Source organism: Brassica rapa, chromosome A02, assembly GCF_000309985.2.
Source record: "Brassica rapa cultivar Chiifu-401-42 chromosome A02, CAAS_Brap_v3.01, whole genome shotgun sequence".
NCBI classification, from domain to species: Eukaryota; Viridiplantae; Streptophyta; class Magnoliopsida; order Brassicales; family Brassicaceae; genus Brassica; species Brassica rapa.
In genome coordinates this window covers 29,343,866-29,356,267 of record NC_024796.2, presented here as the reverse complement: position 1 = coordinate 29,356,267, position 12,402 = coordinate 29,343,866, and the positions used below count along the sequence as shown (strand labels likewise).

General features: G+C 28.2%; 2 protein-coding genes across 2 annotated transcripts; both read left to right on the top strand.

Moving 5' to 3' along the window:
• The first annotated feature begins 4,447 nt into the window (after positions 1-4,447).
• Positions 4,448-6,229, top strand: LOC103854867 (F-box protein At5g25290-like). The gene has a single exon (XM_009131825.3). It carries the CDS (start codon positions 4,910-4,912, stop codon positions 6,053-6,055), a length of 1,146 nt encoding a protein of 381 aa, XP_009130073.1. The 5' UTR covers positions 4,448-4,909; the 3' UTR covers positions 6,056-6,229.
• A 1,866-nt stretch (positions 6,230-8,095) lies between these two features.
• Positions 8,096-12,186, top strand: LOC117131801 (plasmodesmata-located protein 6-like). Its single transcript, XM_033284573.1, has 2 exons — positions 8,096-10,626; positions 11,879-12,186. The coding sequence occupies exons 1-2, from the start codon at positions 9,897-9,899 to the stop codon at positions 12,040-12,042; spliced, it is 894 nt and encodes a 297-aa protein (XP_033140464.1). The 5' UTR covers positions 8,096-9,896; the 3' UTR covers positions 12,043-12,186.
• The last annotated feature ends 216 nt before the right edge of the window (positions 12,187-12,402 follow it).

Sequence of the window (12,402 nt, the reverse complement as noted above, 5' to 3'; positions counted from 1 at the left end):
AACAAAATACTACATCAAAAAGTAAAATAAAAATTCAAGAAAAATCTATCTCTTAAATTGTTTTAACATCTAAACGTAATATAAATAACTAACACATGTTCAAATATTAAAAATATTCGATCATTTATAAATGCAAACACATAAAATATTTAAAAACATTCCATAGGTCCGAGAAAAAGTATACATAGGTTGTATCTTCCATTTATGATTAGTCTAGATTCTTCCATAAATCCGAAATATCATCAAATTAATAGAAAAAAACATTCACATATGTGCACGAATCAAGGTTTAGCTATTTCTTTTTCGAGTTTTACACTCATGTGCTATTTTCATATTTGACTATGAAATTGCTTTATTTACAGCATACTTAGGATGTTTTAGGATGTTTGATATTTGCAGGACCGGTCCTGGACCATGCGGAGTGAAACATTCGCAAAAGACCCCCAAATTTTTTGAAAAAATTACATATGAATAGGCCCCCAAAAAAATTTTTGAATCCCCAAATTTGTAAAAAGAAAATTTTTACTTAAAAACCGCCACATGTCCCCAAATTTGTATAAATTTTAGGCCGACCCCGGATATTTGTCAATAATTTTATGTCACTTACTCGTGACAGAACACATTTTTTTTCTATTTTGTGACTCTTGTATTCTGAGGGCCAAACTAGTGAATCTTCTTCTTTTAGATTTAAAACTAGAAATCTCCAAATTTATACAGATATCGTAACTTTGAAAATATATTATATAGAGTATTTTCTATTATATATATATATATATATGACTAAGCTAAACTAGATATCCACCGCCTAATAAAAATCTAAAGGATGTAAGACCTTTAATCCAAGGATGGCATTTGTTTAAACCTTTTATAAAGTCCACTTTGCATATACCAAAAAAAAAGACATAAGAAGTTGATTAAGCGATTAGACCGAATTATATTTGTATTTTTGGTCAACATATCTTAGCTAGCCTGTGACCATATTAGCCTGTAACTTAGCTAGATTGAATTTTTTTATGGAAGCAATGAAAACGGTATTATTAATGATTTATCATTGATCTTCACCTACTAGAGATGTTAGTGCATGCATCTTGAATCGTTTTAGTTTTATCGTAAATACCAGATGATACAATACTGCTTCAAGAGTCATATGGTTTATATGTGTATACACTCAAGTTGAGTAACTCCACCAAAAAAGTCAAAGATATGGTCCATTAAAAACCTTATATATGGAAGCAATGCAACGGTATTATTAATGATTTATCATTCATCTATAACCTACAAGAGATATTAGTGCATCTTGAATCTTTTTAGTTTTATGGTAAATACCAAATGACACAATAATGATTCATAAGTCATATGGTTTATATGTGTATACACTCAAGTTGTATAACTCCACCAAAAACTCAAAGAGATGGTCCATTAAAACCCTCAAAGATGAAAGACCTCTACTCCAAGGCAAGAATAGCATTGGTTTTATCTTATAAGTGTTTTTACAAAGTCCGCTTTGCATACACCAAAAGAAAGAACACATATGTCTAGTTATTAAACAGAAATATACAATTAGGGCTGTGCATGGTGATCAGTTCCGGGTAGAATTTGGTATAAAGATTAAACCAACCGAGCTTTCTTATATACTCTCCAAAGATATCTCCAACAAGGCAACAACGTATGAAATTCCGGAAGAGGCAACAACAATAGATGATGAACTGAATTGGGGACTGAATGAAGCGTCCTAAGTGGTGGAAAGGTGGGAGCTTTATGAGACTTTTGAGAGGGAAAGTACCACAATAGATGTACAGTAAGCGCAGATTTGAGATAAAGTTTAGGTGATTCATGCATGTTAGGAGGTTTTCGGATCATACCGAGTAGAATTACGCTAACCAAAGAAACTGAGAAAGCTGAAAAAAACTTGTAGTTCTTGACACCGGTTTTGTTATTTGAAAAAGGAATTTTCAATTTTATTATTTTTAGTTATTTATTTTTATATATTTAATAAATAGTTAAATATTAAGGGAAATTTTGGATAAATACTTCGGTATAAGATTTTAATTTGAAAACTACATTCTTATTTATAATTTTTGAAAACTACATTTTTATCTAAGTAGATTAACTAATGTATCCCTTTGAAATGTATATATAATTATTTAATATTCCATAGCTGATAGATTAGCTAAGGATGCTTTGAATGTAGCGGAAACGTTGGTGGTTGTGGAGGCCTTATTGGCCCCAACTAACCTCTTTTATTTAATCTGTATTTCAAAAAAATATATTTAATATTCTGCTAAAAGGTGATTAACTTTAGACTTATGCATTTAAATTATTTTTAACTTTTTAACATTGATCGTCTTAACTAATTTTAATTAATATTTTTATTCTATAATATCATATTGTTGACAAAATCCTATTAAATACAATTTTATATTTCTTTTCATAAAAAAGTTTTTCAAAAGCAATAGGCGTGGCTAACATTTGTTTTCTCGTTCTTTATTTTTAACCAATATACATAATTAATTCCATGTACATAGTTCTTAATTCTTCACTAATATATTCCTGAACGTAATTTGATTTTGTATATTTTCCTTTTGATCTGGTCGAATTCGTCTCTGTCTCTTGCCAACATCAATTTTGTTTGGTCTATGGAATTCTATCATGTCTATTTTTAACAATGACATTAAAGTACAAAGTAAATATTAACAAATAAGAATATCAGAGATGGAGCATCTTCAAAAGCACCATCTGGGTTTTGTATCTACTAATAGCAAGAGAGACTCAAATTAATTTACGATCTTGTTACAAGTGAGTCTCCAATTTTACAGTATTAATCGGATAGATAATACCAACAACAACTTTTTGTTTATATAGGTAAAAACTAACAATAAAAATACTTAAAAATATTTCACAATAATATCAGGATAAAAATGTCATTTTACATATAAGGAAGTGCAGTTTTCAAAAGTGAAAAACAGAGATGTATTTTTCAAAATATGGTTCATAAATAAGGTATTTCTATGTATATTCACCAAAATGACTCTTTTTAAATTATCCCTAAATAAAATTATATATTAGGATATAATTGTCATTTACCTTTTTAACAAAACTTAATTTGGTCATTTAGATCTTAAAGATCTTTAAGAACTATTTAAGAAAAAAATGTGTTAATTAGAAGATTTGCACTTATAACTATTGACTAGGTAATAACCCGCGCCTTGCGCGGGATGTGATTAGTAGTTTCGTTATTTTTAATAAAAACACATTAAATCTGTTTAATCTGGATATTGGTTCAGTTTTAACTTATTTTTTGGTTTATTCTGTTAGAATGTTTGATTTTTTAGTTTTTTTTGGTAAAAACAAAAAACTATTATTATTTGTTTATTTTTATGTTATAAATTTTAGATAATCGTCATGTCGAATCAATAGTTTCATATTATAGTTTGTAAACGGATAATAGTTCAAGAAAAAGAAAATAAAATTATTAAGACTAATCATTTCACTACAATTTGGTCGGTAGTGAAAGAAGCATTAAGAAAAAATATATTTCAACTTCCAGAAAAAAAATAGATACTTCACTAGTGGTAAACACTTATAAAGTGCTCACCTCAAGGTGCACATGTATGTGTATGTAAAAGTATATAAAAATAAATGACAAATATATAAAGATATTGTTAATTAATATTAATGACATTTTTGTTCTAAATAATACATGAAAGATAAAATTAAAATTAATTAAAAATTAAAAGGCCTTGACATTAGTGAATTTTTTTATATAAAAAACTCAACTGTATCCATAAATAGTTGTGGGCACAGATCGAATATCCGAGTATTTGGAGGCATTCATGTCGATTCAATCTTTAGCCACTTGGATAGTCGGTGACTGTGATATTCGAAATGATTTAGAATTTTAAAGAATATCCGATTTGATCCGTAAATAAAATTTAAAAAATAATTGAAAATTTAATAATAACGTTTTATTACAAAAATAAAATATTATTTACTTTTTAAATTTTAATACCTAATATAATAAATTTAATTTATAAAAATATTGTAAAACTTATATAAACTATAATATATATAACATATATATATATATATATATATATATATAAAATTCTGTACATATATGTATATATATGCATATAATAGATCGAATTTGATAATCGCTCCTAAAAATATTGGTATTTGTGATTTGCTTTTCTTTAATTGTATTAGTTGATTTGCTTCGTAAAGTTACGGATATCCATATTTTTTGGTTCAATTCAAAAAGGATAACGAATTGAATCAAAACTTATAAATATTTTGCCCAACTTTATCGGTAAACAATAAAAATAATATATATATAGTTTAGCTTTTGATTCGTTATTTGTTTTGATTCGAACCGAAAAATCCAAAGTTTTATTGGAACCATGCATATGAGTTTTATATTCAAAAAAAAATACAAAGTATATAGTGTGAACATATTTATGAATATAGTGTGAACATATTTATGAATATAGTGTGAACGCGTTAACATATTTATTATCAAATCATTGTGAGGCTGCCACGTGTCTATTATAGTGTGAATGCATTTATTACAATGCTTCTCCTTTAATATATAAGGGATTTTCGTTAGAGCAAAGGATCATAATAATTAATTTATTATTTTATAATCGTGTACTTGTGATTTTCTTTGGAATATGTATCTTAATTTAAAACTTTTTAAATACTTATCATGTTTAAATTAATAATTATTTTACTTCTTAACCAATTTTCAAGAAAAATAAAAAACTTAATTTGACTATAGAATTTAGATTCGTGATTAATTTTCTTGGAAAAAAGTAAACAGGTAAAAAAATCATTCCATGAAATATATATATATTTTGAAATGATCATTCCATCTAAGTAAATCACGGAGAAACGATTCCAGCGAGAAACCATGGATACTCCTCCTAACTGCGACCGCGGGCATTGGTCGGAGCTCCCAATGGACTTGTTGAGATGCCTGTTGGAACGTTTGAGTTTTGTAGATTTCCACTGTGCTAAGATGGTGTGTTCGAACTGGTACTTGTGTTCCAAGCAGACGTTGGGGTCAAAAGCCGGATCTCCAATGCTGATAATGTCTGAAAAAGAGGGTAGTTATCGTCTGTACAACCCAGAGGAAGATAGGGTTTATGAGGCGAAAAGTAACTATCGATTCCTAGGAAGCTCAGGTAAGTGGTTCCTTGTTGTAGATTCCAGATCAGATCTACATATCATAAACGTGTTTAGCAATGAGAGGATCCGTCTTCCACCTCTAGAGACAGTCAAGAGTTCTCTTTATAAGATTGAGCGATTAGGAGGAGATAAGGGGTTCAATGAGTTTATTATTATTGAACATGAGAAGTTCTCTTCTGGGAATCTAGTAACTGCTGAAGATCTGAGAGCTGTGTTGTGGGTAGACGAGAAGAAGGGTGACTACTTTGTTGTGTGGCGTTTTGAAGAATGTCCGTATCTAAGATTTTGCAAGAAAGGGGATGTTCATTACCATGAGATTTCAACACGGTTCGATGTACAGTCCGGAGGCCTAAAAGATGTGGTACTTAAAGGTAACAGTCTTTACGTCCAAACGGAACATGGCTACATTCGACACCTGGATTTGTCGGGACAACATAGTTTTGAGGATGTGTGGGTGATCAATTGGCATCCAGTGAGAATGGGAGGATACAGGATCATCTCATTTAGCAATAACTTTGCTGTTACAACATCAGGAGAGGTTTTGTCGGTCCTTGCAATAACTTCCGAGTCTAGCTTTGAAAGGAATAGGACGTTCCACCTCTACAAGAAGCAAGACACCAAGCTTATTAAGGTGGATTCTCTAGGCGATGAGGCCTTGTTTCTCGATTTTGGTATCACCGTGCCTGCTGACCACACCCTTGGTATTGAGCCAAATTCCATCTATTTCACCCGTGATGACCGTTTCCGTCACAAGAGAGTTTCATGTATTGACATATGTGTCTACAATCTTGCAACAAAGACCATCAAACGCTTCCCTAGTCTCTATAACTTAAAGCTCAAGGATGCTCAATGGTTTCTCCCCTCTTGATTTATTTTTTTTCCGTCTTGCATAGTCTTGGTGTTCTATGAGAGATTATCTTGCGTTGGTGTTTCCTTGCTTTGTTTATTTCTGGTGCATTCTTGTGTTCTTGATACATTTCCAAACTCTGCCGTGTTATCCTATTTCTTTGGATATATATATATATAATCTATGAAAATGCTTGTCAAGTGTTTAAAATAGGTTAGCCGCCTATGTTCCATATTCCAAATCATCACATTCGTTGGAAGCATCAGTCAATAGTTAAAAGTTACTTTTAGCCACGCCATCGACTATAACTTAACTTTGATCTCAACATTTCAAATGTAGTTTCCAACTACTCTCAAAGTTTCTTTGGTGAAGGTTGAGCTTGTTTCTTGTTTATGATTTTGCAAGGCTATATATTTTGGCTTTGCTAAGACCATTTTTAATGAAGAGGTCTTGGGATCGTGTAGACCCGTACATTCCCCTAAAGTGAGGCTCAGGCTACGTAGTTTAACCACTAAATCAATTCGTTGTTGGTAACGTATCCATTATGGAGGTTCCAAAAAGTTATCTTTCATGTTCTGAGTAACCGTGTCAACGACCTCTGCTTTGATCGACCAGAAGCTTATGCCGAAGTTGATTCTTACAAACCCGGTCCTGGCTACTTAGAGGAGTACTACACATGAGTTGAATGTAACTGCACAGCTCATGTTGCTGTAGTATTTACCAAATCATGTCAATGCATTCACAATTTTGTTCTTGTAGTTTTGGTAGAACAATGTCCATCTTTGGAATTGATCCTTCCTCTACTCGTCACCACCTCTTAAACCTTTTTCAATCAGCAAGTTGATCTTTATTGTTTACTAATTTACTTCAGCAAGTTGTTGAAAAGTCATGCTTACTTGTTTGGTACGCTTCAAAATGTTTGACATTCGATTTATAAAAATAGTTAATTTAACTGTTCAACGATAGACATAATTAAGTAAATATAGAATATCGAACTCAGTTATATCTATTCTAATCTTTTTCATTTTAATTGTCGATTTAGATTTGAGCAAAGAAAATATTTAATTTTGTATATTTACTAGATAAAAACATCGTTACCAGTACACCTAACCACATTTCAATCAATAAAAATCTAAAATTAATAAATTTTGCATTAAAATTATAAAACAACACTTATTTTAAAACGAAAAGTTTACCCTACAATGACAACTAATTTGAAACGGAAAGATTATTTATATAGAAAACCACGTCAAATGAGGAGTACTTACTAATTAGTTACATTAATTAAGCAATCCTTTATATATTAATTGAAAAACATTACAACATTATTTTGTAGTCATGTGTCACCATGAGAATGAAATTTAGATTTTTTAGAGAAATAGGTTGGTCCATCTTAACTTATATTATATTTTTTATTAAACTAACTATTAAATTGATAAATAGTGTACAAAAGAATATTCTCATACTTTCCTTAAATAAAAACTACGGAATTGTCTAATATGATTAACGTATATATGACAAGTAATGATTATAAATGATAAATATTTGATGATAATTTTTGTATCTTAGCTATTTTTTGTTTAATTTTATATTAATAAAAAATATTAAACAACCACATTAACTATATAATAAAATAATAAATTTGTTCTTATATGTTATATTTTGATTTTTTAAAACGACTATCAATACTATTAAAACAGAAGCAATTTTTATCTACTTACAAATAGTCTAGATTGGACCATTATATTTAATTATATTTCCTATTATTTCTACTCATATCTAATTTAATTGTTAAATATATATCATACCTAAAATTAAGGAACTAACTAACTAATCTATTATTTTTTAAGCTAATGAATTTAATTTATATTAATTCGAAATTCAAATAACTAATCAATTATATTTTAGTTATTAATGTAATAAATAATTATATATATATATATATATATATATATATCTATTCATTCGTATATATACAACTATATATTAATCCAAATGCAAAAAAAAACAAATTGTTCAAAACCCTCACCAAATACATAAAAATATAATTCTTATAGTTAGAGTATTAATATGTATATAAATATATATTATAAAATAAATATTAATAGTAATTATATGATGAAACATGTTACTATTGATAGTTTAATGAATATATTTTTTACGGGTTACTCAAACAGACATGTAATATATATATTAAATATAAACCAATTGAACAAATATATTAACACAAATATATCATAAAACATTACATTAACATAAATCGAAGCTAGAGAGTAAGAGTTAATATTTTAATTGCTTAAAAATATAATTATATCTATAAATTATAAAAATTAAGAACTAAATATAATAAAAATATATATCAAAATTAAAATAATAAATATTTACATTTCTAATGCGAATAATGAAATTAACTTTTAAATTTAAAATAAGCCATAGACAAAACATCAAAAAGTATCTAATAATATGTGAATAACAAAAGTAAACTAACTAAATAAACAATTATATATTTTTTTGCAAATGTAAATCATTAATTTGTAATAGACGTATACACATTATTGATGCTCAAATCTATTTTATTTTTAGTATGCATCCACTCAAATATTAATCCATTAACAATATAGAATTTTAGTTGGACTAAAATTGTATTAAAATTGGAATATCAATTTCATAATATATTTACTATTCATCTGAACGTTCATGAATATATATTACAATACTCTAAATATAATAATAAATCAAACCGGATTATATATTGGATCATCTATCAGTTCAACCGATAACCAGATCTCGGGTTTTAACGGTTGTTACGGGTTTTATAGAATTTTTAAATAACAGTTTTTTTTTTGAAAACTAAAATGCATTACATATGAACCATCGAATTTGGCAATTTAACTACGGGTCGGGTCGAATTTCAAAACATTGAATATAATTTTTCATTTGTAATATCTAAGTGTAGATACAATTAAAATACAAATTTATATCAAATAAATTTGGAATGTTTCGAAAATAATTCCGCGCTTTGAAAGCGCGGGTCAAAATCTAGTAAATTATTAAAAACGTTAAATGTCTCATACTAAAATTTTGTGATCAATGGTTTGATTTGTTTTGGTAATAACAAGATACAAATAATCATAAATCGTACGAATAAGAAGTCTCATTTACTAGACATCCATATTATATATTAATCTAGTTTAATTATAACATAGCAAATACTTAAATATGATAATTTTAAATTTGTATTGTAAAAGTATTAAAATCTTAATATTTTAATTTTAAAATTTGCATTAAAAAATCGCACATTAGAAATTGTGTGTTTATCATATGAGTATGAATTCACAATAATAAATATTTATATTAAAACATAATATATATCTATGTCTATGTCATTGAAATTTAGTTATATACCATATAAAATAAATAAAATGATTGTTTTGATTTATTTATCAAAAAAGTTATCGTAGTTAAAAAAGATGTATTATTTTGATTTATGTCTTTACTCTAATTTAATTATATACATAATACGTATACAAATACAAATAGATAATAATAAATTAAAATTAGTTTTATATATAAGATTTATTCTGCGCAATTGAGCGGGTCTTAAGCTAGTTTTCATATATTTTATCTAATATAATCTGTTAAATATTTTCATAATGATAGCATATATTAAGTAGTAACGCAACGAACATAGAGAGTAGTTGCCTACCACTTCCTCCTATTTTCATTAATTTTATATAATCTAAACAATCTACTGCAATTTGCAAATATTTTCATAATGATATATGTGTATGTGTATATATATACAATTTCTCATGTTTACACATATTTTGTGATTTAGACATACCCCATAAGGCCAAAAGGTATGGCATCGCCGAAAGAGATGTCATTGATAAAACCAGTTATCTCGATCGCTGTCGCCATCGTAGCCGTATATTTTCTCACAAACTGGCTATATCCCTCTGTGAATCCATTAGTCTACTACCACCAATGCTCTGCACCAAAGTACTTCACCGGAGCGGCTATCAAGCCAAATGTCAACTCGCTACTCAGCATGTTCGTAAACTCAGCTTCTATCTACACATACAACAATCTCACTGTCAACGGAAACTACGGACTGCACCAGTGCCGGGGTGATCTAACCTCCGATGAGTGCGTAAGTTGTGTAACTCAAGCTGTTCGCCTGCTCCAAAGTAACAGCGTAGGCGAGACCGGCTGCGCATTGCAGCTCGAAGGCTGTTTAGTGAAGTACGACAACGTTGTGTTCTTTGGCGTGGCCGATAAGACGGCCATGGTTATGAGTTGCGGGACACCGGCTGGGTATAAATATAAGTCGGACGAGTTGGCTCAGGCTAATGCGTTGGTTGATAAAGTGGTTGCAAATAGTGGTACGTCATACAGAGTGGAGAGGTCAGGGGAAGCGCAAGCTGTAGCGCAGTGCACCGGTGATCTTAGTGCAACCGATTGTCAAGACTGTTTGATGGAAGCGATCCAACGGCTGAAACTTCAACCGTTTTGCGGAACAAGCACTTGGGGTGACGTCTACTTAGCCAAGTGCTACGTTGGTTACTCGTCGCATGGAGCCGTCGGTGAAGGTAGTTACATCCTTTTCTGCTCCGTTGCCTTTTTTAAAGATTCGATATATATTCTGGAGAACTAAAAATAAAGTAAGGTCATATATGTAGAAGCATATTTTTTTTAATGTAGAAAGCATATTAATTACTATATTTTTGAACATTTTCTGTCATGCGTTATTTTGTTTTGATGTATATAATTTAGAGAAGTAGTCTAGAATATCACCAAAATAATCCGTTCCCAAAAATAGCATCAGTTGAAAAACTAATTTTTTTATCTACTCTATTAAAATAAAGTCCTATTTTTTATCTATCATACACAAGTCTATGTTAGACCATTCATTAGAAATTTAACTAAACATCCTAAAATTACTCATATATGATATTCTCCTAACAAAAACAATATATATCTAAACAATAACATTTTTAAAAAATATAAATATATTGTCATCAGGTAATCATCATTTGACTGCTTCTCATATTTAATATAGACCATATTTTATATATTTCAGTAACTAATTTTAAAATTAAAAAGTATAGTCCAATTCTTTTTAAATTATCAAATAAAATTTTTAAATAAAACAAAATAAAAAATATTTTATTGGTTGTAACATTTTATGTTGATATGTTTAGTAAAAATAAAAACATTAAACTGAAATATAAAATATTAAATAAAATAATATTTTAAAATATAACAAAAATAATTTAATTTATTCACATAAAAATATTTCGAGAATAAAAATTTCTAAACAAAGAAGCTAATAATTTTTTTTATTAATTCATATAAAACTAATGTTTAAAATTAAACTATTAATATTGATCTTGCATTTTAAATAAATAAACAAAAATACTTCATTAATATATGATTTGTACAATATCATCAAACAAATTTCAACAAATATAAATTTTTAAAATAAAAATTATATACATAAAATTGATATTAGATATATATCTTTATAACATATTTTATATTTTAAATATTAATTTTAAAATATAAATATATCCGCACGGATGTGCGGGTTAATATCTAGTTTTATTTTATATTTGAGTACGTTTAGTTATTAGGATTTAAGGTTTAATATTTAAGAGGTGAAACTAAGATAAGGCTTTAGAGTTTAGAATAACTTAGTCATTTTACCTTTTAATTAGTGTTATCTTAAAATAAAAGATTCTTTATGTGCTATTTATCATATTTTTTTTTTTGTTATCAAAATCTATTATCCTATAATTTAAGTATAGACGTATATTTGATAATTGTATGGTTTCAATGTAGAGTTCAAGAAAGGGATTCGGGCTAAGCACGTGGCGGCCCAAAGGAATTTGTTATATATGAGGACAACAAGTTTATTTGATCTAATTAAATCATTATGGTCATACTTTTTTTATGTTTTGGTTTTGGGTATATTATTTTTTATGTGTGTTTTTTTGCTCGAATGAATATAAATATGCGGAGATCTGACAATATAACTCATCTTTACTATCATTTTCAACATTTTATTTCAACTGGTTGTTTATTTTTGAGCTTTTTAATTAGCTAATAAGTGAATTTTAATTAGAGAATACTACTGATGGCACAAAAAATTAGAGAAGAGTATTTAGTTTTTTTTTGTAAAAGAGAAAAATATGTAGTTGAATTACGTCGTTATATACGTAATTACTTCGTAATATTAGTGGATGGATGGATAAGTTGCTCTTTATATAGATTATGGATAAGATAATAAGTAATAACTAATTGGGTCCATCTTCGGAATTGATCCTTCCTCCTCCACTCGTATCTATTAAACCTTTTTAAATCAG

Coding starts and splice junctions, on each gene's coding strand:
- LOC103854867 (XM_009131825.3), top strand. CDS start 4,910: ATGGATACTCCTCCTAACTGCGACCGCGGGCATTGGTCGGAGCTCCCA.
- LOC117131801 (XM_033284573.1), top strand. CDS start 9,897: ATGGCATCGCCGAAAGAGATGTCATTGATAAAACCAGTTATCTCGATC. Junction 10,627..11,878: donor GCATGGAGCCGTCGGTGAAG/GTAGTTACATCC, acceptor GTTTCAATGTAG/AGTTCAAGAAAGGGATTCGG.